The sequence below is a fragment of the Physeter macrocephalus genome, chromosome 5 (assembly GCF_002837175.3).
Source record: "Physeter macrocephalus isolate SW-GA chromosome 5, ASM283717v5, whole genome shotgun sequence".
Lineage (NCBI taxonomy): Eukaryota > Metazoa > Chordata > Mammalia > Artiodactyla > Physeteridae > Physeter > Physeter macrocephalus.
In genome coordinates, this window is record NC_041218.1 from 12,956,782 (window position 1) to 12,982,619 (window position 25,838).

The following is a 25,838-nucleotide window of genomic DNA, read 5'->3' on the forward strand; positions in this document are numbered from 1 at the left end:
TCTCCTTTTTCATTTCTAATTCTATTGATTTGAGCCCCTTCCCTTTTTTTCTTGATGAGTCTGGCTAAAGGTTTATCAATTTTGTTTATCTTTTCAAAGAACCAGCTCTTAGGTTCATTGATCTTTTCTATTGTTTTCTTTGTCTCTGTTTCATTTATTTCTGCTCTGATCTTTATGATTTTTTTCCTTCTACTAACTTTGGGTTTTGTTTGTTCTTCTTTCTCTAGTTGCTTTAGGTGCAAGTTTAGGTTGTTTGAGAATTTTCTTGAGGTAAGATTTCCTGAGGTAAGATTGCATTGCTGTAAACTTCCCTCTTAGAACTGCTTTTGCTGCCTCCCATAGGTTTTATATCTTCATGCTTTCATTTTCATTTGTCTCTAGGTATTTTTTAATTTCCTCTTTGATTTCTTCATTGATCCATTGGTCTGTTGTAGCATATTGTTTAGCCTCCACGTGTTTGTGTTTTTGCAATTTTGTCTTGTAGTTGATTTCTAATCTCATAGCATTGTGGTTGGAAAAGATGCTTGGTATGATTTCAGTTTTCTTTAATTTACTGAGGTTTGCTTTGTGGCCCAGCATCTGATCTGTCCTGGAGAATGTTTCATGTGCACTTGAGAAGAATGTGTATTCTGCTGCTTTTGGATGGAATGTCCTTTACATATAAATTAAGTCCATCTGGTCTAATGTGTCATTTAAGGCCCGTGTTTCCTTATTGATTTTCCGTCTGGGTGATCTGTCCATTGATGTAAGTGGAGTGTTAAAGTCCCCTACTATTATTGTTTTACTGTCAGTTTCTCCTTGTATGGCTGTTAGCATTCGCCTTAATATATAAGGAGCTCCTATGTTGGGTGCATATATATTTATGATTGTTATATCTTCTCCTTGGATTGATCCCTTGATCATTATGTAGTGTCCTTCTTTGTCTCTTGTAACAATCTTTATTTTAAAGTCTACTTTGTCTGATGAAAGTATTGCTACTCCAGCTTTCTTTTGATTTCCATTTGCATGGAATACCTTTTAACATCCCCCCACTTTCAGTCTGTATGTGTCCCTAGATCTGAAGTGGGTCTCTTGTAGACAGCATATATACAGGTCTTGTTTTTGTATCCACTCAGCCAATCAATGTCTTTTGGTTGGAGCGTTTAATCTATTTACATTTAAGGTAATTATCGATATGTATGTTCTTATTGCTGTTTTGTTAATCGTTTATTTGGCTGTGTTGGGTCTTACTTGCGGCACGTGGGATCTTCGTTGTGGCATGTGGGATCTTTTGTTGCAGCATGTGGGCTCTTCGTTGCAGCACGCGGGCTTCTCTCTAGTTGTGGTGCGCGGGCTCAGTAGTTGCAGTGTGCAGGCTCTCTAGTTGTGGCATGCGGGCTCCAGAGTGCGCGGGTCAGTGGTTGTGGCACGCGGGCTTCAGAGTGCATGGGCTCAGTAGTCGCAACACATGAGCTCTCTTGTTGTGGTTCTCTAGAGCGCATGGGCTTAGTTGCCCTGTGGCATGAGGGATCTTAGTTCCCCCACCAGGGATCAAACCCGCATCCCCTGCATTGGAAGGTGGATTCTTAACCACTGGACCACCAGGGAAGTCCTGCCATTTTGATAATTGTTTAGGATTTGTTATTGTGGGTCTTTTTTCTTCCCTTCCTCTTTTGATCTCTTCTCTTGTGATTTGATGACTATCGTTTTGGATTGATTTTTCTTTTTTCTGTGTGTATATATTGTAGATTTTTGGTTTGTGGTTACCATGAGGTTTTGATATAGCAGTCTATATATGTGTATATATATATATATGTATGTATAGACATATATATATATATATATATATATATATATGTCCAAGATTGTTTTAAGTCTCTGGTCCCTTAATTTCAAATGCATTTCCAATATCCTGCATTTGTACTCACCTCTTTGCACAATTGCTGGTTTTGATACCATATTTGTGGATAATTTCTTATCTTTATTGTATGTTTGCCTTTACCATTTGTAATTTTCTTATTTCTTATTTTATGAGCTTTCCCATTTGTAGTTTTCTTATTTTTAGTTGTGGCCTTTTCTTTTCTGCCTAGAGAAGATCGTTGAGCATTTTTTGTAAAGCTGATTTGGTGGTGCTGAATTCTCTAAGCTTCTGCTTGTCTGTAAAGCTTTTGATTTCTCTGTTGAATCTGAACAAGAGCCTTGCTGGGTAGAGTAGGTTTTTCCTTTTCACACTTTAAACATATCAGGCCACTCCCTTCCGGCCTGCAGTTTCTGCTGAAAAATCAGCTGATAATCGTATGGGGGTTCCCTTTCTCTTTGTCTTTAATTTTTGTCAATTTGATTAATATGTGTCTTGGCATGTTCCTCCTTGGGCTTATCCTGTGTGGGATGCTCTGCGCTTCCTGGACTTGAGTGTTTCCTTTCCCATGTTAGGGAAGTTTTCGGCTATTATCTCTTCAAATGTTTTCTCAGACCCTTTCTTTCTGTCTTCCTCTGGGACCCCTATAACTGCATATGTTTGTGTGATGAACATCGTCCTAGAGGTCTCTTAGATTGTCCTCATTTCTTTTCATTCTTTATTCTGTTCCACGGCAGCGATTTCCACCATTCTTTCTTCCAGCTCACTTATTCATTCTTCTGCCTCATTTATTCTGCTATTGATTCTGTCTAGTGTATTTCTCATTTCAGTTATTGTATTGTTCATCTCTGTTTGTTCTTTAAATCTTTTAGCTCTTTGTTAAACATTTCTTGTATCTTCTTGGTCTGTGCCTCCATTCTTTTTCCAAGATCTTGGATCATCTTTACTATCATCACTCTGAATTCTTTTTCAGGCAGGTTGCCTATCTCCGCTTCACTTAATTGTTCTTCTGGGGTTTTATCTTGTTCCTTCATCTGGAACATATTCCTCTCCCATCTCATTTTGTCTAGCTTTCTGTGTTTGTGGTCTCCGTTTCTCAGGCTGCAGGTTTGTAGTTCCTCTTGCTTCTGGTGTCTACTCCCGTTAGGTGAGGTTGTTGCAGGGGCTTGTGCAGGCTTCCTGGTGGGAGGCACTGGTGCCTGCCCACTGGTGGATGGAGCTGGGTCTTGGCCCTCTGGTGGGCAGGGCCATGTCAAGGGGCAGGTCTAGAGGTGGCTGAGGGCTCAGGAAGTCTTTAGGCAGTCTGCCTACGAGGCACTGGTGCCTGCCCACTGGTGGATGGAGCTGGGTCTTGTCTCTGGGGGGCAGGGCTGTGTCAAGGGGTGTGTTTAGAGGTGGCTGTGCACTCAGGATGACTTTAGGCAACCTGTCTGCTCTTGGGTGGGGCTAGGTCTTGGTACCAAAATGGCGACTTCTGGGAGAGCTCATGCCAATGAATATTCCCTGGGGCCTCTTCCGCCAGTGTCCTTGCCACCACAGTGAGCCACAGCCGACCCCTGCATCCCCAGGAGATCCTCCACAACCCGCAGGTAGGTCTTGCCCAGGCTCCTGTGGAGTCACTGCTTTGCCCTGGTCCCAGTGCACATGAAACCTTGTGTGCACGCTCCAAGAGTGGAGTCTCTGTTTCCCCTAGTCCTTTTTAGCTCCTGCATTCAAGCCCTGCTGGCCTTCAAAGCCAAATGCTCTGGGAGCTCCTCCTCCCAATGCCAGACCCCCAGGCTGGGGAACCTGACATGGGGCTCAGAAGTCTCACTCCTGTGGGAGAAACTAGGCGATACAATTATTTTCCAATTTGCGGGTCACCCACCTGGTGGGTATGGGTTTTGATTATATCGTGAAAACACCCCTCCTGCTGTCTCGTTGTGGCTTCTTCTTTGTCTTTGGATGTAGAATACATTTTTGGTAGTTTCCAGTCTTCTTTGTTGTTGGTTGTTCAGCAGTTAGTTGTGATTTTGGTGTTTTCATGAGAGGAGGTAAGCTCAAGTCCTTCTATTCTGCCATCTTGTCTCCCTCTCATATGTTGACATTTTTTAAACCTCAGAAAAGTTGAAAGAATAGTACAGTGAAAACCTATATATCCCTGACTTAGCTATATGTGTCACTCCGCATTTGTTGACATTTTGCCATATTTGCTTTATCTAAAGTCAGTTCCACAATAATGTGAAATACGCATTCCTAAAAACCACTGTGCTAAGCAAATCACGCAGTAAAAATCACAGGGCTTATGGGGAAGATGGGGTGAGGGCACTACACTCAAAAACACTGTCAGTGACACACTAAAGAAAGATAGGAACATAATAAAAGTGGTAGGACGGTTGTACATATGTTAAATAATTAAGAAATACATCGATACTCAAAATACGGCACTCTACCTTAAAAAAGACCTGCGGTTTGCATACGAAGGTGGGTGTTGGAAAGGTTGAGCTTGTGAATTATAATGAAGCAGAGGAAGAGGGCTTTGTGAAATTGGATGGGAAGTTGTAACACTAGAGGAGATAAGTGTGGCTCAGAACACACATGGTGAACCGAGGTGGCAGGCAGATGTTTGAATGTTGTGTGGGGATGCGTTTTGTGTAGTGCTACAGCTGGGTGCAGTTTTCTGTGTTCACATTGTGAACCTTGAGATCAAAACCACATATCAGCAAACATGAAATTCCCTGTGAATTGTTAACATATCGATTGCTTTGGAACAAATTTGGCCAGCATTATAGCAGAGCTGAGGTTGTATAAATATACTTTTTTTTTCTGAACTATTTGAAAGTAACTTTCAGACATCATGACATTGCATTTCTAAATACTTCAGTTTAAATCTCCTAAGAATAAGGCCGTTTTCCTACATAACCACAATATCATTACTACCCCTTGGATAATTAACCTAGGTTAATTAATTTATTACCTTTCTTAATTAATAAATTCTATTTTATTTTTAACAATTTTAGGTTTACAGGAAAACTGAGCAGAAAGTACAGAGTTTCCATATACCCTCTTCCCCTACCTGCCCGCCCGGCCCCCCCATTACCTCTGTTATTGACATCTTGCATTAGCGTGGTATATTTGTTGTAATTGATGAACCAATATTTATATATTATTCTTATCTGAAGTTCATAGTTTACATAAGGGTTCACTCTTCGTGTTGTACATTCTCTGGGTTTTGAAAAATGCATGATGTTAGGTATCCACCATAACAGTATCATACAGAATAGTTTTACTGCTCTAAAAATCCTCTGTGCTCTGCTTATTCATCCCTGCTTACCCCCAATCTTTTTTACTATCTATAGTTTTTCCTTTCCAAAATGTCACATAGTTGGGATTTTGCAGAATATAGCTTTTTTAGACTGGCTTCTTTCACTTAGCAGTATGCATTTAAGTTTCCTCCATGATTTTTTGTGGCTTGGTGGCTCATTTCTTTTTATTGCTGAATAGTATTTTGTTATATGGATATCCCACAGTTTTTTTTATCCATTCACCTTTTTGAAGGTCATCTTGGTTGCTTCCAGTTTTTGGCAATTAACAAAGCTGCTATAAACATTAACGTGCAGGCTTTCGTGTGGACCTAAGTTTTCAACTCATTGGATAAATATACAAAGGAGCATGATTGCTGGATCATGTGGCCAGAATATGTTTAGTTTTGTAAGCAACTGCCAGACTGTCTTCCGAAGTGTCTGTACCATTTTGCACTCCCACCAGCAATGGATTAGGTTTCCTATTGCTCCACATCCTCGTCAGCATTTGTTGTTTTCAGCGTTTTGGATTTTGACCATTCTAATAGGTGTGTAGTAGGATCTCGTTGTTTTAATTGGCAATTCCTTGATGATATGTGATATTGAGCGTGTTTTCATATGCACGTTTACCATCTATGTCTTCTTTGGTGAGATATCTGTTCAGAACTTTTGTCCATTTTTTAAATTGAGTTGTTTTCTTAATGTTGAGTTTTAAGAGTTCTTATTTTGGATATAAGCCTTTATCAGATATGTTTTTGCAAATATTTTGCCCCATCATTAGCTTGTCTTTTTATTCTCTTAATGGTGTCTTTCACAGGTCAGAAGTTTTTAATTTTAATGAAGTATAACTTACCAATTTTTTCTTCATGGATGATTCTTTTGGTGTTTTATCTAAAACCTCATTGCTAAACTCAAAGTCACCTAGATTTTCTCCTATGTTATCTTCTAGAAGTTTTATAATTTTGCATTTTACATTTAGGTATACCATTCATATTGAGTTAATTTTTGTGCAAAGTGTAAGGTCTGGGTCAAGATTCATTTTTTTCTGTATGGATATCCAGTTGTTCTAACATCGCTTGTTGAAAAGACTATCTTTTTTCCCATTGTATTACCTTAGCTCCTTTGGCAAAGATCAGTTGACTGTATTTGCATGGGTCTATTTCTGGGCTCTCTAGTCTGTTCCATTGATCTATGTGTCTAATCTTGTGCCAGTACCATACTGTCTTGATTACTATAGCTTTATAGTGAGTCTTAGAATCAGGCAGTATTAGCTCTCTTCAGTATTGTATTGGCTAATTTCGGCCTTTTGCCTTTCCATGTAAACTTTAGAATTAACTTGTCAATATCCACAAATAGCTTATTGGGATTTTCATTGAGATTGCATTGAATCCATTGCATTAGCAAATGTGAAATTCCCTATGTGCACATTGTTCTTAATATATCAATTGTGTTGGCACAAATTCAACAAGCATTGTACTAGAATTGACTAAATACAGATAAAAACTTGTTTCCTCAGCCATTTGAAAGTAAATGCAGGGCTTCCCTGGTGGCGCAGTGGTTAAGGACCCGCCTGCCAATATAGGGGACATGGGTTCGAGCCCTGGTCTGGGAAGATCCCACATGCCGCGGAGCAACTAAGCCCATGCACCACAACTACTGAGCCTGCGCTCTGGAGCCCGCGTGCCACAACTACTGAAGCCTGTGCTTCTAGAGCCCGTGCTCCGCAACAAGAGAAGCCACCACAATGAGAAACCCGCGCACCACAACAAAGAGTAGCCCCCGCTCACCGCAACGAGAGAAAGCCTGCACACAGCAACAAAGACCCAGTGCAACCCAAAATAAAAAATAGTAAATAAAATAAATTAATTTTTAAAAAAAGAAAGTAAATGCAGATGTGACTTCACTCCTAAATGCTTGAATATAAACCTCCTAAGAAGAAGGACATTTTTCTACATAACCACAATATCATCACTACTAGCTTTTTAAAAACATGCATATCCTCTGTAAAGCTGGGTTTTTGCTTTGTTTTTGTTTTTAATGTCCATTCTGTCTTGTGCTAAGCACTGTGCTATGTTGGGATGTAAAGATAAACAAGCAGAGTTCTTGCCTTTAAGAAGTCCAGTCTCCTGGTGAGACAGACATCTAAGACAATGATTGTATTAGGCTGGGATGAGGGCCACAGTAGCTTTATCTACTTTCCTTTCATTCAAGGAGTGTGTCAGCAGAAATGTTCTTCCTGTGCGATAAAGAGCTGTTCCCGGAGTGGTGTTCTGGAGTCCATGCTCCATTCTGTGATTCACCAGCCTGACCCTGATGGACCTTTCTTCCCGACCTAGAGGGGCCTGCATCCATCTAGAAGTGAAGGATGTAACTAGCTGGTGTCATTCACTTCGTCTCATTCTTTCAGTTCCTATACAATGAGGATTGGCCAGGCACAGAAGAATAAGAAAGAAGCTTTGAGGACCAGGCTGAGGAATTGGGGGCTTTATTCTTCAGATCAGCTGTATTAAGTAAGAAGACGTATGTTTGGCTATGAATACCAGAGACCCAAATTAGCAGTGACTTAATCAAGATAAGAGTTTAGTTTTCACTTAACAGGAGATAGCCGGTCCAGGGCTGGAATGCCGGTTCATATCCATGGGGTCATCCAAGGACCTAGACTCAAGTTGGCTCTCGCTCCATCATCCCCTCCTTGATATGTGGGCTGGTGCCCCCACCTGTATGATTCAAGACGGCTTGTCACCACATCCATATGCCAGGCAGCAGGATGGAAGAAGGGACTACATACTCCTTCCCTTTAAGGCACATTTTGGAAAGACACACCTCACTTCTGCCTATATCCCACTGGCCAGAATTTACTTGTGTAGCCATACCTATTTGCAAGAAGGTACAGAGAAACATAGTCATCATTTGGAAAGCCATATGCCAGGCTAAGAATAGGAGGTCCTATTCCCTATAAGAAAGGAGGAGTGGTATGTACTAAGGGTCAACTTGCAGCCCCTAATATACTGGTATTTCTTTAAAAAAAAAAAAAAGCCTTCTATAAAATTTGGCCCTTAAGATGCTCCTTAAAATGGTCTATTGGCCAAATAATTTTGGAAACATTTAGCATGGTATTGATCTCATAGAGATTCGTAATGTAGAGAAACATTAAAGGCTCTGAGAAGTTCTGCAGTAAAGGAACATGTCTGTCTTTGTTTTTTTTTTGTTTTTTTTTTTATTTGCGGTATGCGGGCCTCTCACTGCTGTGGCCTCTCCCGCTGCATAGCACAGGCTCTGGACGCGCAGGCCCAGCGGCCATGGCTCACAAGTCCAGCCACTCCACGGCATGTGGGATCCTCCTGGACCGGGGAACGAACCCGTGTCCCCTGCATCGGCAGACGGACTCTCAACCACTGCGCCACCAGGGAAGCCCTTGTCTTTGTTTAACCTAAGCAAAGATTGTTTGTCCAAAATCCCATTTTACAAATTTTGTTTTTTGCAGAAGCCCTAGTCACCTAAGCTTTGGAAAACACTGCTTTGGGAATTATTAAAGTTTCCTTAGTTTGCAGTGATGCAAACATTTTTACAGCCGTTCCACTGCTAGGAATGTAGTCAACAGAAATGTGTGCATATTGTGTCAGTCAAAGTCAAGGTTTAATCAAAGAAACAGAACCACTGGGAGATAAATAAAGGGATTTATTGCAGGGATTTGATCTTGTGCAATTGTGGGAGCTGGTTAGAAAGTCTGTGCAAAGCTGTTGCCTTGATGGTGGAGCTTGAAGTCTCCTGAGCGGACAGTTAGGAAGAAGAGAGTAAAGTTGAGAAGAAGGAGAACAAGCTGGAACTCATGAGGGTGGGTGGGGACCCAGGTCAGTGTGTCACTGCCTCCTGTTCTAATGATGCGGTGCCCTGACCTGATGAAGCTGAGGCCCTTCATTATGGAACTAAGCACACGCCTGGGGTGGGAGTCAGAGAAGCTGACAGAGGATCCAGGGAAGGTGGATCCATGGGCAGCAGGCCTGGCAGCCACCCCCGAAGTGGGATGAGCCTGCAAGATAAGCAGCAACGCCCATGAATTACCTGATGCCCTCACACTGGCCTTCCGACATAAACACAACATGGCCACTGCTTCGCTTCGCCTCCCCAGTCTCAAACGGAAATGGGAATTCTGAGAAATGTGAATCAGCCCAGCCGGGTCACGCATTACCAAGCTAGCGCACGTGTAGTCACCAGACGACAAGTATGGAATTGTTCACAGCAGTGCTCTTTGTGATAGCTTCAAATAAGAAGTAAGCTAAATGTGTATCAACAGTTAAATAGGTGAGTAAGCTGTGTTACATGCATAGGATGGAAATAGTAAATGAAGAAATTATTGCTACATGCGTCAGCATGGATGAATCTTGCAAAAACATATTGAGCCAAAGAAGACAGACACAAAAGAATACAAACTATGATTGCATTGTTCTAAATTTCAAAAACAGCAAAGGTAATTTATCGTGTTAGGAGTCAGGATAATAGTTCGCCTTGAGAGAGGGGTAATGACTCGGACGGGGCAGAAGAGAGGCTTCTCTCTTGCTGCCCATGTCCTGCTTCTTGATCTGGGTCCTGCTCACACAGGTATGTTCCTGCTGGGAAAACTCATTGTGCGGCCTAGCTATGACCTGTGCGCTTTTCTAAACTTACCCTTCGGCACAAAGTTTAGGTCCATTCAAGTTTTAACAAGTCATTGAGTGGTCGTGGACAGGCTGGGTTAGAGGAAAGGAACTAAGAACGAGTTGAACCCTGCATGGAGTGGCGTGGGGGCGGGGAGCAAGGCAGCAGTACTAGAAGAAGCGGGTAAGTGAGAGGACAGAGTCAGCCAGAGGGTCCGTCGCAGGTGACCCTCTGTTGCCGTCATGAAGGGTTAGGACCGTGTGCGCAGGAGGCTTGTCAGCAGAAGCACCCGTGGGGCGCACTTCATGATCGTGTAGATTTGGGGTGAGGGTCAGCACCTTTGTAAGCTTCCTGGGTGTCCTGATGCACAGCACAGGGTGAAAGCCACCGGACCGAGGAGACCGTAGACGGGGACGCTAGCGGAAAGACAGGAACGTGGGGGAACCTTACCTTTCTCCCCACGTTCACCCCTCATTCAGCGCGCAGCATGCTTTTTCTTGTCTTTAACCCTGACAGGTACAACGTTGTTCCAGCCTTTCTGTTGTGTGAAATCTTAATTCCTTTTTTCATGCTTTCTCTTTTAGCCCATTGATTAGTTGTTTGAGTTTATGAGTCCTCTTTCGAAAAGAAACTACTTGAAAGTGCCTTAGGCTGCTGAATATAGGAGAGGCTGATTGCCTGGGATGTCCGCCCCATTCGGAGGCTGGGTTGTGTCCAGGTAGACTTGATATGCGGTACCTCTGATGCCCCAAACAATTATCTGAAAGCATTGTTTCTGGGATTATTAATGGTATTTCTAATGCCTGGGAAATTAGGGTTTGAGGTGTTGATGAGAAGTTTGTTCTAAAGTGAAATCTTACAAGTATCTTAATATTTTTATTTGGAAAATTTTTGAATATGCAAGAAAACAGTAGGGCATATTCTGTAGCATTCTCTCAAGCCTCTAGGAAACACTGCTCTTGTGAAATTCTCTGATTCCCTCAATCTGATGGCTGCTTGTGATTGCTACGTTCTAAAATCCCATGTTATCCTCTGTCATAGAATTTACCACACGCCACCACCCTCAGCCTCCAGAACTGTAATCACTGGTCTCCTTGTTTATCTCCGTATCTGTCCCTGGAATCTAGTCTGTTTGAGGTCAGGGACTGTGTCTTATTTGACTTTGTAGCTCCAGCATCTAGCTCAGTAGAAACTCAGTAATTAGGGATACGTGAATGAGCCCTTAAATTCTGCAGGCAAAGAACTGGTGTCTGGACCTTGGAGAAGAGCCTCATTTTGAGGAGAGAGGAGAAAGACTTAGGGAAGGAAGCAGAGCTACATTTGATCAGAGAAGAAGGAAAAGAACCAAAATAGTATTCTATCATGGGAGTCAAGGGAAAAAGGGGAGACATTTTTGAGGAATTGTCAAATGCCACAAAGAGATCAATGAAAATGCGAATTAAAAAGAGTTTGGGGGTTTGTCAGAGTCATTAGTGGCCATAAAAAGGCAAGATGGAAGCAGGATCTTGAGGGGTTAAGGAGAGATTACGAGATGAGGAAATGGGGGTAGAGCGTCAAAACATGCACTTAGAAGTGAGGCTGCAGAAGGAAGGAGATTTGGAGGTGGCCAAGCAGAATGGGAGAACCAAAGCCAGCAGCCTCGCTAGGAAGAACTGTGTTCATTGGAAGGCAGAGATCGGAGGTGCCTTCACCACCCCTCTCCTGGCCCTCGGGATGACTCAGGGACTCTGCTGGCATGTAGGCGGTGGAGGGATGAGCCACCTGAGCGTCCTGGTGGCCAAGTCGGTAGTACCTTTACTCCGAAGCCATGTGCACTTAGCCCTTTGATTGATTTTATCTCTTTTAAACTTGTATCCTCCCTTCTTCCCCACAGGAAACATGGTGGAATGGTGCTTACCTCAAGATATTGACCTTGAAGGCGTTGAGTTCAAGTCTATGGCCAGTGGGTCCCATAAAATTCAGTCTGATTTCATGTAAGTACTGCTGATTGCAAGGCTTCTCTGTACCATTTCCTCTCACTCTGTGCTTTCCCCCAGAGAATAAGGGCTCTCATCGGGGCATTTTCAGGAAGTGTGTGTAAATGCCCTGAAAATATATACTGGTTTGTGTTTTTATATCAGGTTTTCTAGCAAGAAGTTCCCAAGCTTTCATTAGGTTCTCGATGAGTTTCATGATCCAGAAATGTTAAGAGCTCCTGCCATAGCGGTTCTCTCCTTTCCTAAGAGATGATCGGGCCTTGCTTGAGGTTTGGCTTTAGTAAAGGAGTAGAGGTTCGGTTGCCTTTGGGTTAACTTAAGACACGTATGTGCTAAAACTTGAAATTCCAGCTTTAAGTAAGGCCAGTTTGTAGTCCTGTGTAATTAAGATTCTTGTGAGGAGCAAATTGAGAGAATGTAAGGGTGATGGAGTAGCTTTCATCTTCTCATTGGGCTGAAACCATGACAGACATAAGTGTGAGAAAGGGGAAGGAAACAAAGTGACAGCTCTGGTCCACGGTTCTATTTAAAATATCAGAGACTCAGGAAGTGAGGAGAGAACCAACACAGTTTATGCTAATGAAACAGAGGTCCCCCCCCATCAGGTCCGTTGTTATGCAGGAGGAGAAAGGCTGTATCCAGGGTCTTGGGCTGCTCAGCAGCAGGCTTTGCAGAGATCAAGTCCTGGCTCCAGCGGGATGACCCTTGGAGAGTTCCACAATTTCTCTGAGCCTTGGTTGTCCCATCTGTGAGGTTGAGGGGCTTGGGCTGAGAGTCCCCCTGAGATTCTAAAAAAGGTTTTTCTCAGGCTGAGTTTTCTCATGTAGAGCCCTGGACGCAGTTATGTCTTTTGTTCGCAACTGCATCTCAAAGGCAAAACACAAAGAAGAATGAAATTTCTCTCTCTGATTTCGAGCCACGCTACACGTTGGGTCTATTTTAGCTATTTCCGAAAGGGGCCCTTCTTTGGCCTGGCCTGCTTCGCCAACATGCCTGTGGAAAGCGAGCTGGAGCGTGGCGCCCGGATGAAATCCGTGGGCATCCTCTCTCCATCCTACACCCTGCTGTACCGGTACATGCACTTCCTGGAGAACCAAGTTCGGTATGTGGCTTACATACGGGGTGGGGTGCAGGGAGGGCAGAGGCAGCAGGGCTCTGCCAGTTGGTGTGCTGTGATGAGCCCTCGGGGTTAAAGGCCGTCCGTCAGAACAGCAGATGCCTCACCAAGAACATCCATGGCTGTGTCTCACACCTCGGGTGGTGGTCTTCGTGTTTCAACCAGCGTCCTGCATAAATGATTCTTCATCCTCGAATGAAAGCTGGGGTAGATTTTGCTTTCAGCTTATATTAATATTGTCATCAATTTTGTTGAATTAATTTGTTGACATTGACGTGATCTTGGCTTACCTTAAACCACAATAATTATCTCCTTGCCCCAGGCAAATAGACTCTCAACTTTTTTTAAGCCTAATCATTTATTATTGGAGGTAATTATTATCATTGGGGTTAATAGGAAGGGAATTTTTAACAGAAGCTGCAAAACTATTAATTCATATTTTTTTCATCATGTGATTAACCTAATTTTATTTCAGATTTTGAAGGGAAAAATCTACCCCTAAGCCCTGAAGCACTGTTAAAATTTTAGCACATTTGCCTCTCTTCTGGTATGCCTGTGTGTGTACTTTATTTATTTATTTTAAAATATTTATTTATTTATTTGGTTGTGTCAGGTCTTAGTTGTGGCAGGCGGGCTCCTTAGTTGTGGCATGTGAACTCTTAGTTGCGGCATGCATGTGGGATCTAGTTCCCTGGCCTGGGATCGAACCCGGGCCCCCTGCATTGGGAGTGTGGAGTCTTAACCACTGCGCCACCAGGGAAGTCCCGTGTGTGTGTGTGTGTGTGTGTGTGTACTTTAAAATAATATATACATACTTGGCACCATATGACATACATACTTTTATATGTGTTTAAAAGTAATTGTTATTTTAATTTTTGATGTAATCTATCTTGATCATCTTTGAAAGAATATGAAATTGCTTGTGGGAAAAAAATGTTTATTATTGAAAAATTCATGTGAACGTACAAATGAATTTGAACAATTCTTCCAAATCTTAACACCCAGTGAGATATCCATTGTCAGTATTCAACGAATGCCATTCTAAAATAGACAATTTTACAAAAATAGGATTAATATTTTATGAAGATTTAATTTTATCAAATAGGCTAGTTTGAAATATATTTAATTTATTTGTTATATATCAGAGAAAAAGAGTAAGTGAAACTGAAGGAATTGTCACACTTTAATATTTTTTTCACAGTAAGATATGTTATTTCTTGGAATGTTCCTCCAGAGTTAAGAAAAAAGACTGCAAAGCATGAAGATACAGTGTCATTCTTATTGAGAAATAACGTATATATAATAAAGTGCACAAATCTTTGTATAGGTGCCATTGGTGTTTTTAGGTTGTGCTTTAGTTGTAGACAGTCAGGTATCTTATACTTCTTCCCAGAAGCCCTCCCCGACTTTACCTCTCAACTTTCATATACTGTGAGATTTATTACATTTAGTTCTGTAATCACAATTCCCATGATTCTTAAGTCTCAGTTATATGTTTACAGCCACATCCAGGGCTTAGCTGTGGCTTGCTACGTTCCAGAGCCCGTGACTTATTTCTTGGTTGGTTAGATTTTGCCATCAAACATCTTTTGTTTCTTTTTTTTCATGAAAGGATCGTGGGCGCTGTCTTCTCTGAAATCTTGCATGCTTGATAGTATTGGTCTTTTACCTTTACTCTTGGCTGGGTATAAGATCCTTAAATCTTTTCTTTCTTCCTCTCAGGATGCTGTAAATATTGCGCAGCAATATTCCGATATTGGTTGTTTCAGAGAAGTCTCTTTTGTCTAGATCCCTGTAGATTCTTTATCTGTGATGTTTCTGAACAGCTTTTTTCTGGGATAGTTTGTCCCTTTTTATCTATAGATATGACATTTATTTTTAATTTCAGGAACCTTTTTTTCTGCAATAAAATACTCAACTTTTCCTCTGCATTTTCCCTTCTTCAGGAACACCAGTTATGTATATGTTTTCTCCCCATTGTCCTCCATACTTTTCATTTTGATGATTATTTTAATAGCTCTTTAGTGCTAGAGCTGTCCCATTAGTTTACTCGATTATTCCCTATGGTTAAGCTGTTAGCATGCTTCTAATTGTTTTAACTGCTCCTCTACATTTTGGAGCCGTGATACATATTTTTCTGTATCTGAAATATTTCCTCAGTTTTGTGTCTCAGAAGTAACATCGAATTTTAAAAAAACATTTTTATTGGGATCTTGACACTTAAAAAAAATTATTACTGCTTTTGAAAAATTAATTTCGCAAGGAGGCAATACATTCTCGTGGTTCGAAAGCCAAAAACTATAAGGAGGTATTATATTAGAGTCCTGGCTAACTGGTGATAACGGAGGCCCCAAAATACAGTGGCTCAACTAAGACAGAAGATTCTTCCCCATGTAATGTTCTAGAAGTAGGAGGGTGGTCAGGGTGAGCAGCCTGCTGTCCCCACAATTCAGGGCCCACGCTGCTTCTCTCATTATTCTACCATATCCTAAGAGTGATTTTGTGTTCTAAGATGTTCTTCTCACCTGTTTGAAGCTGCTCACCACTAGTATATCTGCATTCCAGCCCGTAGGGAGGAATGAAGGACCAGGAAGTGGCGTACATCACTTCTCGTATCCCATTGTCAAGTCCTCAATCACAAAGACACACCTGACAGCAAAGGACACTGGGAAAGGTGGTCTCTAGTTGGGTGACCTTGTGACCAGTTAAAATTCAGGGGCTCCTGTTGCAAACAGGAAGAAGAGAAGAATGGATTTGGAGGAAATTACAGTAGCCTCTGCTTCAGTTTGTCCCCCTGGCGACCTGGGTATCCGTGTGTACTCTTCTTCCCAGACATAGAGGACATTCCTCCCACCCCGAGGCATCATAGAGTCTCATCTGGTTAATGTTTCTAGTCTAAAATCCAGGGTTTCTGTGTGATTTGAGGCATTCAGGACATGGTTCTCTTATCCTGGAAATCTATGAAAGAAGTCACGGGCTTCCCTGGTGGCGCAGTGGTTGAGAGTCCGCCTGCCAATGCAGGGGACATGGGTTCGAGCCCTGGTCTGGGAGGATCCCACATGCCGCGGAGCAACTGGGCCCGTGAGCCACAACTGCTGAGCCCGCGCATCTGGAGCCTGTGCTCCGCAACAAGAGAGGCTGTGACGGTGAGAGGCCCGCGCACTGTGATGAAGAGTGGCCCCCGCTCGCTGCAACTAGAGAAAAGCCCTTGCACAGAAACAAAGACCCAACACAGCCAAAAATCAATAAATTAAAAATTTAAAGTGACATGTCATTTTATTTTATTTTATTTTATTTTATTATTATTATTATTTTTTGCGGCACACGGGCCTCTCACCGCTGTGGCCTCTCCCGTTGCGGAGCGCAGGCTCCGGACGCGCAGGCTCAGCGGCCGTGGCTCACGGGCCCAGCCGCTCCGCGGCACGTGGGATCTTCCTGGACCGGGGCACGAACCCGCGTCCCCTGCATCGGCAGGCGGACTCCCAACCACTGCGCCATCAGGGAAGCCCGTGAACGTGTCATTTAAAAAAAAAAAAAAAAAAAAAAGACAGTCACGTCCTCCATTCCCACCTCCCAATTGCAATGTAGAAGTAGAAAAGGAACCACAATACAAGCTCCCATTTGAAAAAGAAGAATGAGAAATAATATGAGCAGTCGTTAGTCCATAATAATAATGAAATGCTGCTGAGCAGGGATGGCAAAGGCCCCTTGTCCTCACAGAGCACTGTGCTCCTGGCTACACCTTGGTTCTGCTCACTGCAGTCCCCTTGGCCGTTTTCCTCCATGGCTCCTGGCTTTGCCTTCTGGGGGTTCTTTATCCATTTTGTGCCATAGCCACTTTTGAAGCAGGCATTGGTGAACATTGGAGAAAGCTGCATGGCTTTGGAGCATGTTTCCTTCTGGTATGGATTTGGGGGTCTAGTGATTTCTTTAAGGGTTGAGAAGTCAGCGGCTTATATAGGCCAAGAACATGACAATACAGATGAGATCCGGCAATTTCAGGGTGGTATGGCCGTAGACAAGAATGTGACAATACAGATCCCTCAAAAACTGAAAAGGCGTCTTGGTCTGTTTGCTTCCACTCGATTCCATGTAAAAATATCCACTGCCAACGATCTCCTCTGGGTCTTAGTTTTTCAGTCAGTAGATGGTGGCCTAGTTTCTGATCACTGTTCTTGGCCTATCTATCTTTCCCTGGTTTTAATGGCAACTACCTTGAGACTGTAGCCTAAATCTGGGCTTTATAAATGAGCAGACTCCCGTGTCTGGGAGAGTTTCTTAGAGGCTTTGAGAGAAGTTCTTATCTCCTGCTTTTTTTTTTTTTTTCTTTTTTAACATTTTTATTGGAGTGTAATTGTTTCACCATGTTGTGTTAGTTTCTGCTGTATAATAAAGTGCATCAGCTATACGTATACATATATCCCCATATCCCCTCCCTCTTGCATCTCCCTCCCCCCCTCCCTATCCCACCCTCTAGGTGGTCACAAAGCACCGAGGTGATCTCCCTGTGCTATGCGGCTGCTTCCCACTAGCTATCTTACATTTGGTAGTGTATATATGTCCATGCCACTCTCTCACTTTGTCCCAGCTTACTCTTCCACCTCCCCGTGTCCTCAAGTCTGTTCTCTACATCTGCGTCTTTATTCCTGTCCTGCCACTAGGTTCTTCAGAACCTTTTTTTTTTTTTTAGATTCCATACATGTGTGTTAGCATACAGTATTTGTTTTTCTGACTTCACTCTGTGTGACAGACTCTAGGTCCATCCACCTCACTACAAATAACTCAGTTTTGTTTCTTTTTATGGCTGAGTAATATTCCATTGTATATACTTGCCACATCTTCTTTATCCATTCATCTATCTGTCCATGGACACTTAGGTTGCTTCCATGTCCTGGCTACTGTAAATAGTGCTGCGTATCTCCTGCTTTTTGGGTACAGAGGAATTGGTTTTTTCAGTCCCGTGGGGTCCCAAATATTTCAAGTCTCAATTTATATTGCAGAACTCAGAATGTACACCCTTACGCTGTATATCCCACCATTTCTGCTTGCAAACTGACCAAGTCTTGCTTATTTTCATCTTGCTTTTGTAGTAGTAAGATGAAAACTACTAAAAACTAAAAACATCAAGGAGCTGTCAGTGCTCTGTTTCTCACTGCTTCCCTTAAAGTTACAAGTTCAGATGATACAAGGCCTGTCTTCCAAGTTGTTGAAGTTCTAGCAAAGTTTTTTTTGTGTGTGGTTTTTTTTTTAGCGATCTTCCCTTTCTAGCTACTAAGCCAATGCTACAATGTGGTTTTTGATGCTATGGTAAATCATTCCTAAATATCATTTTCTGCTTTAGCTCAAATCCAGGCTAAGTTGCTTATAACAAAGAAACCCAAAATACAGTGACTCAAACAAGGTAGAAGTACAGCTTTTCTAGCATGACAATCCCAGAGGAAGGGAAGTAGTCCAGTGTGGTAGATGGCTTTGTTCCACTGGGTCATTTCTGGGACCCAAGTCTTTCTGTTTTGTATCCTGCCATCTGCTAGAGTATTGTCCTCACCCACATGGTAAAAGTTGATTCACCTTTACTAGGTCTTGCAGGAAGGGGAAACACACAGGAATCCCAGAAATTGAACACATCGCTTCTGCCCACATTTCATTGACTTATTCTTAGTTTCTAGCCACACCTCGCAGCAAGACAGTCTAGGAAATGGGGTCCTTAACTGGGTGGCCATGTGACCAGCTAAATTTTGGAAGGTTCTGTTACTAAGGGAAGAAGAGAGTGGCAGTCTCAACCACGGGCATAAAATGAAGTCTTCACCCAGTTCCCATATCCGTCCAATAATCCCAGTAATCACTGCTGATTTCCCATGTATCTTTCCAAAGTTTGTGTATGTGTATATACAAATATCAATGTATATTCTTATTTTCCCTCTTTTATACAAAAGGTAGCATGTTATACATGTTGTTTGCACCTTGCCTTTTTCATTCAACAATATATCTGGGAGATCTTCTCATATTAGTACATGGAGAGCTTCTTCCATTGTTTCTCACAGTTGTATTACGTGCCCTGTGTAAAAGAACCATGCTTGCTTTATCAAGTCGCTTACTGATAGACATTTGGTTGTTTCCAGTCTTTTGCTGTTATGAGGCTGCACTGAATACCTATGAGCAAGTATAGTTTCACACATGAGTAGTATATGTGTACATTAAATTTCTAGAAATGAAATTGGTGATTCAAAGAGCATATGTGTTTGTAATTGTAATAGATATTGTCAAATTGCTTTACATGGAGAGTGTACCATTTTACATGCCCGACAGTAATGCAAGAGAATGCTGTTTCCTCCCAGCATTGCCCACACAAAAATACAACTGGTGGATTTTTGGCATTCTGATTGGTAAAACACGGTCCATGAGTATAATTTTAATTCGCATTTTTCTTAGGAGTGAGGACGAGCACCTTCATACACGTTTGAGTCATTTATTTTTCCTCTTCTGTGAGCTGTTCCGAGCCTTTGCTGCATTATATTTTGATCGTTGGTTTTTTCTTATTAATTTCTAGGAGTTCTTTGTGTAATAGGGAGATTTGTTCTTTGTGATATTTTTTCCACTTTGTCATTTGTCTTTTAACATTGCTTTTTGTCATGCAGATGTTTTTCTTCCTTGAGTTCGATAATATTCCTATGGCTTCTAGATTTTGAGTCATAGCTGGAATGGTTTTGCAGTTTGGTGATTAAAGAGGGCTCGGGGTAACATGAGAGAAGGGCTTGCATGAGAAGGTATGAGGAACAGAAAGAAGCGTAGTGATGTAAGCCCAGGTCTAGGCAGGGGTGATACTTGACTGCAGCAATGACTTTTATATAAATTAACTAGACTTGATTTTTGAAAACACTGAATCCATGTTTTATATTTATTCTTTCTTATGATATCCTAACGTTATTTGTTAATATTTCATCCATAACTCTTGGCTTCGATATCTCCCTAGTTAGAGAGTCTTTTCTATGACTATTTCTTATTAATCAGAAGATATTGGAGAACTACTATATAATTTTTTTTTTTTTTTTTTTTTTTTGCGGTACGCGGGGCCTCTCACTGTTGTGGCCTCTCCCGTTGCGGAGCACAGGCTCCAGATGTGCAGGCTTAGCGGCCATGGCTCACGGGCCTAGCTGCTCCGCGGCATGTGGGATCTTCCCGGACCGGGGCACGAACCCGTGTCCCCTGCATTGGCAGGCGGACTCTCAACCACTGCGCCACCAGGGAAGCCCCTATATAATTTTAAAGGATTAATTTTAAACCACATTTTTGACCTTGCTTAGATCATGATTCAAACAACCTACTGTAAAATAACATTTCAGGGACAGTTGGTATAATTTGAAAGTGGACTGGATATTCGTGTGGATTAAGGCACATTATTTTGTTAGGCAAGATGATGCCGTGGTGGTTATTTTATTTTTTAAATAGACTTTATTAGTTAGAGACGTATGCTGACATATTTATGGGTAAAATGTTATAAGGGATTTGTTTTACGACATTTCAGGAAAAAGAGTGGTGGGTGGGCAGGCGGATAGGATATAGATGTAACCATATTGATAAAATATTGTTGAAACTAAGTGGTGGATAATGGGGTCTATTATTCTCTTCTTTCTACTTTTTGTTTATGTTTGAAATTTTCCATATTGAAAAGTTTAAAAAGACTAAATATAAAATTAACATAGAGTTATTGCAGAAAACTGAAAAATGGACAAAGGCTAACGGGAAAAAAAGAACGTAATCCCACTAGCCAGACATATGTGGTGTTCACATTTATATCCTTCTGGTCTTTTTACCATGTATAAATGTGTACATACACATTAATTTAAAAAAAAAAAGAATGTTGAGGTCATTCAGTATCTAAATTTTCTAACTGAAAGGTATGTTAACCTTTCAATGATCATGAATAATCATAGCCCTTATCGTCATTTTGGTGGTTCCATAACATCTCAGTATATAGACGAATTACAGTTTATTCAGTTGTTTCACTGTTATTGGGCTTTTAGGCGGTTTCTTTTTTTTCACCACCGTGAACCTGAGTATCCTTATGGGTAAATGTTCATATCCATATACAGATCTTTAGGCCTCGTTCCTAGAAATGGAATCGTTGGGTTGCAGGTACATACAGGGTACAATTGGATACAAATTTCAGGTGACCCTTCAGAAAGGTGGTACCGTGTTGTACCTGCACCAGCAGCAAGTGGGAATGCCTGTTCTTCTGTACTTGCAAGGCCAGAAGACAGACTGGTGCAGAGCAGTAATGAGTACACAGGAGTGATGAAGTGTCATCGCTGTACAGAGGCATCTCTGATACTTACAGTGGGTGCATTATTGCCTGGTGTGGTGGGGAAGGGAGGGTTAGTTGCAGTGGGCATCAGCGTGGATACATAGCTTATGTTGTGTCAGTGAAGGAGCTGTGGGCTTACGTAGCACCCCAGTGTCTCTGGTCTTTCAGGGGAATCCTTGATCTGGCCCAGAGCCCGTGGCTTCAGGTCAGTAGCGCATATTGTGCCGGTTACTCTCTCATTTTTACATGTCATGTCTCTTGGGCAGTTTCTACAGATACTTGGGCAGTGTTCCTTAATCCATGTATCTGTGTAGATAAGATCACCAGGAAGGCCTCCTCCTGAATCATCTTTGAAGCCCAGCTTATCTTCCAACACTCTCAGCCTTGTTTCAGTACCTTTGGGTTTATCTTGGTGTTACACTTTGATAATCAGTCTTGTTTATTGCAAAATCTATATAGTGTTCAAAATTTGAGGCTTTCATAAAACGGTTGTTTAACATTTATCCGGGAACTACCGATTTATATTTATGTCTGTGTTCCTGTTCTTTATTCCATATGATTGCCTTGTTCTGTCCCATCAGCCAGTGTATAGGCTGTCAGAGGACAGGATCCTGAAACTAGCTTTTTGTGTAAGAGACCCTAACTTAATAGTGAGCTTTTCTTTAGAATCTTGGTTCAAGTATAGAGTTTAATGTAGTCAAACAGGTAAGACAGTTAATTCAGAGGCAAATCAACAAGGAACCTAGAAAATAGTAGCCAAAACATAGTATTAGAAATACAATAAAATGCTTCCCACGGTTCTTTTTAAGGAAATTAGGTCCTAATGAAAACACCTTTGAACTTAGTTGTCTATGTGTTATTTTGTAGTAATCAAGCTTTTATCCCTTTGACACATCCCTGAAGGGTGTCTGAAGTCGGCCATCAGAATCGTCAGGCACAGCTTAGCCCCCATGGATTTCCCATCTAGCGTGTGAAAGTCCGTAAGAGTGAAAGAAATGATTATAAGCACATATACCCCCAAGGTCATTTGTTAGTACATCACACGACTGCCTCCTTTTGCAAAGCTTAAAACAAAATGTATAGGAGCCCCCAAATTAGAGAGCTGTCACTCAGAGGAGAGTTTATTTTTGTAATCTTTTTTGGGTGTACTTGATGATTTTTTTTTCTTTTTAAAAATGTAAATTTGGGACTTCCCTGGTGGCGCAGTGGTTAAGAATCCGCCTGCCAGTGCAGGGGACACGGGTTCGAGCCCTGGTCTGGGAAGATCCCACATGCTATGGAGCAACTAAGCCCCTGCGCCACAACTACTGAGCCTGTGCTCTAGAGCCCGCGAGCCACAACTACTGAGCCCGTGCGCCTAGAGCCCGCGAGCCACAAGTACTGAGCCCGTGCGCCTAGAGCCCGTGCTCCGCAACAAGAGAAGCCACCGCAATGAGAAGCCCACGCACCGCAACGAAGAGTAGCCCCCGCTCGCTGCAACTAGGGAAAGCTCGCGTGCAGCAGCGAAGACCCAATGCAGCCAAAAATAAATAAATTAATTTTTTTTTTAAATGAAAATTTGCCTGAAGTTCTCTTCCAGGGCTTGGCCTGAATCTTCCCCATTTACCCACTGTTTCTGAGCCCTCCCTGTGCATCTGGATAGACTCTGCCCCATGTGCTAGGGAGGAAGGAACCTAGTGTTCTTTGAGGGGCTGAGATGTATGAGGCCCATTTTCTGCTTAACTCCATTTACACCTCAAAATGATATCGCGGTGTTACTAGTATCTGTGTTTTTAAGGAGGGGGAAAAAAAGCAGCTTTTGAAAAGCTCAGTAGCTTGACCGAGATCTCACAGGGAAGAAGTGGCAGCCGTAGCCTTGACATGAGGAGCTGTACGTCCCTCCGGAGCAGAGATGTTTGAGGAGCAGCTGGGTACCGGTTGGATTGTGCAAATCTTGAATCTGAGTTTGTGTCAGCATTTGGAGGAAGCCGGCAATGACAGGTTGGGGGCATCATTGCCTTTCAGCCATCACTGTACCAGGGCCAACCGTAATTAGCGATGCCTCCCCTCGCTCAGTAAACCTATATTTTGATTTTTTTTCAGTGTAAGAGAATGGAAATTATAGGGTTCTAAAGAAATTTAAATGGACTAAAAAGGTTTTAGTGCCTTTTATTTCTCCCTATATTAGTTTCCTAACGCTGCTCTAACAAAGTACCAAAAACTAGGTGACTGAGAACAACAGAAATGTATCATCTTACAGTTCTGGAGGCTAGAAGTCTAAAATCAAGGTGTCAGCAGGCTTGGTTTCTCCCCAGGGCTCTGAGAGAGAATCTATTCATTGCCTCTCTCCTATCTTCTGCAGTCTTTGCTCTTCCTTGGCTTGTAGATGCATCACTCTGATCTCTGCCTTCATTTTCACATGGTGTTCTTGTGTGTGTGTGCATCCAAATTCCCCCTTTTCATAAAGACACCAGTTGATACTGGATTATGGCCTCATTTAAAATTCAACCCATTGGGCTGTCAGTAATCATAGTGCCAGTATGGTACCCACGGTCCTCCTGTGCTTGACCTGAAGACAGGATTGGATTCTCCATTGTCTAGATGCTCCAGGGCCTCAATGTTGCTTTCTTGATTTGGGGGTGACAGAACTACCCACGGCCAAGTCTCTGCCACCCGAGCAGGCTAGGGTGGGGAAAAAAAGAGATTCTGAGCGTTTTATTGCTTTATTACTTGGTGGAAAAATTATAAGTCCTTCGTGACATCGAATAATTGTTTTCCGTTATTTGAGACATTGAGGGGTACTCTTCGTCTTATTCTTTTGTATCAGCAAAGCAGGAACACGAGCATGCTTTCTAAACAGAGAGCAGCTTTCAAGCAGGGAATTTGTGGTCTTCCAAGTTACCCCTTCTCTGGGAAGCATCCTTTGCTCGAGAACAATAGACATTAGTTACAGTCTGTTAATTCCTCCTTTTTCCCAGGAGGAGGAGATTGCGTCCACAGCACTGTTGGGGAGTTTCAGAGCCTGTTAGAGTTTCTCATAAGGAGCTTCTGTAACACCAAAGGAGGCGTTCTAGGCGACCTCAAGAAGGGGGTCTTTCAGTTTATCCAGGCCTTTGCCCTCCCCTCCCCCACCAAAGTATTACTTCCCCTGGGGCCAGGCAGTGAGTGGCAGGTCTGTGGGAAGAGCCCTTCTCACTGTGCGTGTGTGTCGTGCAGACACCAGCTGGAGACACCGGGACATTACTCTCATCTGGCTGCATTCTACGAGGACAAGAAGGGGGTGCTCCACACCAGTCCGGGGAGAGGTGGCAGCCTGCCCCCTGTCTACTGGCTGCCTTCCATCCACCGATACATGTACCCCGAGATGAAGGTAGGTCAGCCAAGCTCTCACACCGCCCCGGACTTAGGTCTGGGGACAGCAGTTGTGGATTATTGTTTTAATGAATAAGGAAATTGTGTCTTGGGCTAATGCCCAAAGTCTGCTTTTGATAGAATAGGATTGTAACCTAAGCATTTGATTCTTTTAAAACATAAGGCAAGTTATCTTAGACTAATATGCTTTCTAATACTTCTGTACTCATGGTGCAAAGCCGTATTGATAGGCCAGTTGTGGTGGACTCCAGGGGGATGAGGGGACCTGATTCTAGTGATGGCTTCAGGTAGTTTAAAGGCAGACATTTGAGCTAAAGATGAAGAGTTTGAGCAGTTAAGATATCTCTTAGTTACAGTAGTTTTGGTATTCCTTTACTGTGTATTTTTTTTCTGAAGTACTTTGTAAATACTGGAATATGTTTATTTACCATTAACAAAACACCCAGCCAAGTGTTAGGCATTGGGAGGGTACAGAGATCACTCCTCCTCCTCCTCCTTTTTCCCCATCCCCCCTCCTCCATCCTCCTCTTCCTCCTTCCTATCTCCCATCCCCTACAGGTGGTCACAAGATACTTCAGTGGAAATTTGAGGCTCCCTGGTAGAGAAATTATGCCATGAGTTCTAGAGAACTCTGGGAAGGCATCTTGGAAGAGGAGTTGGTCCTTGAAGTATTTGGCTGGGGGAAAGTGAGGGGAGCTAATTCCAGACTCAGGGAAGGCATGAGCAACAGTCGGGACCGTGGTCCATCACTTTGTCAGCACCTTCTGTGAGTTAGACATTCTGCTGGCTATTTATCAGTACCTGTTGCAGCACTCTTTAAAGTGGATTTTTTTTTTTTTAATCCATGTTTTACAGATAAACCAGTTGAGGTTTATAAAGGTTCAGTGACTTGGTTAAGGCCTTATAGCTAGTAGGAGATAGAGCCAGGATGTAAACACAGGCCTGATGCCAAGGCCAGTGCTCACTCCTTACCCCACTCCACTGCCTTTGTGAGGTCGTGGGTGTGAGAAAGCACAGGGCAAGTTCATGGGATGTGAGCAGAATAGTTTGACTGGGATTGAACTTCAATGTCAGCTGGCCAGGAGAGAAAGGATTGGAAACATAGGTTGGAATCAGATTGTAGAGAATCTTAAATACTAGACCACGGAATTTGAACCTGAATAAGTACCAGTTAGGGTCTTGTTAGGAAAACACAAACTATGTCAGATATTTCAAACTAATTCAATACAGGGCATTGGTAATACAGGAATTGGAAAACCAAAGGCACAGAAAGGTAACAAGATAACCTAAACACTAGAAATACAGACAGTGGCTACCACCCTATATTAGTTATCTGTTG

General features: G+C 42.5%; 1 protein-coding gene across 4 annotated transcripts in view; it reads left to right on the forward strand.

Moving 5' to 3' along the window:
- Positions 1–25,838, forward strand: part of DENND11 (DENN domain containing 11) — a 53,646-nt gene that overhangs the window by 10,579 nt on the left and 17,229 nt on the right. For all 4 annotated transcript variants that reach the window (XR_003679699.2, XR_003679697.1, XR_003679696.2 and 1 more), the window contains exons 2-4: positions 11,627–11,726; positions 12,673–12,831; positions 24,344–24,497. Coding sequence is in view for 1 of the 4 variants with exons in the window: in XM_028489660.2 (XP_028345461.1) it covers positions 11,627–11,726; positions 12,673–12,831; positions 24,344–24,497 (413 nt within the window). In the remaining 3 variants the exon portion in view is untranslated. The remainder of the gene's footprint in view (positions 1–11,626; positions 11,727–12,672; positions 12,832–24,343; positions 24,498–25,838) is intronic.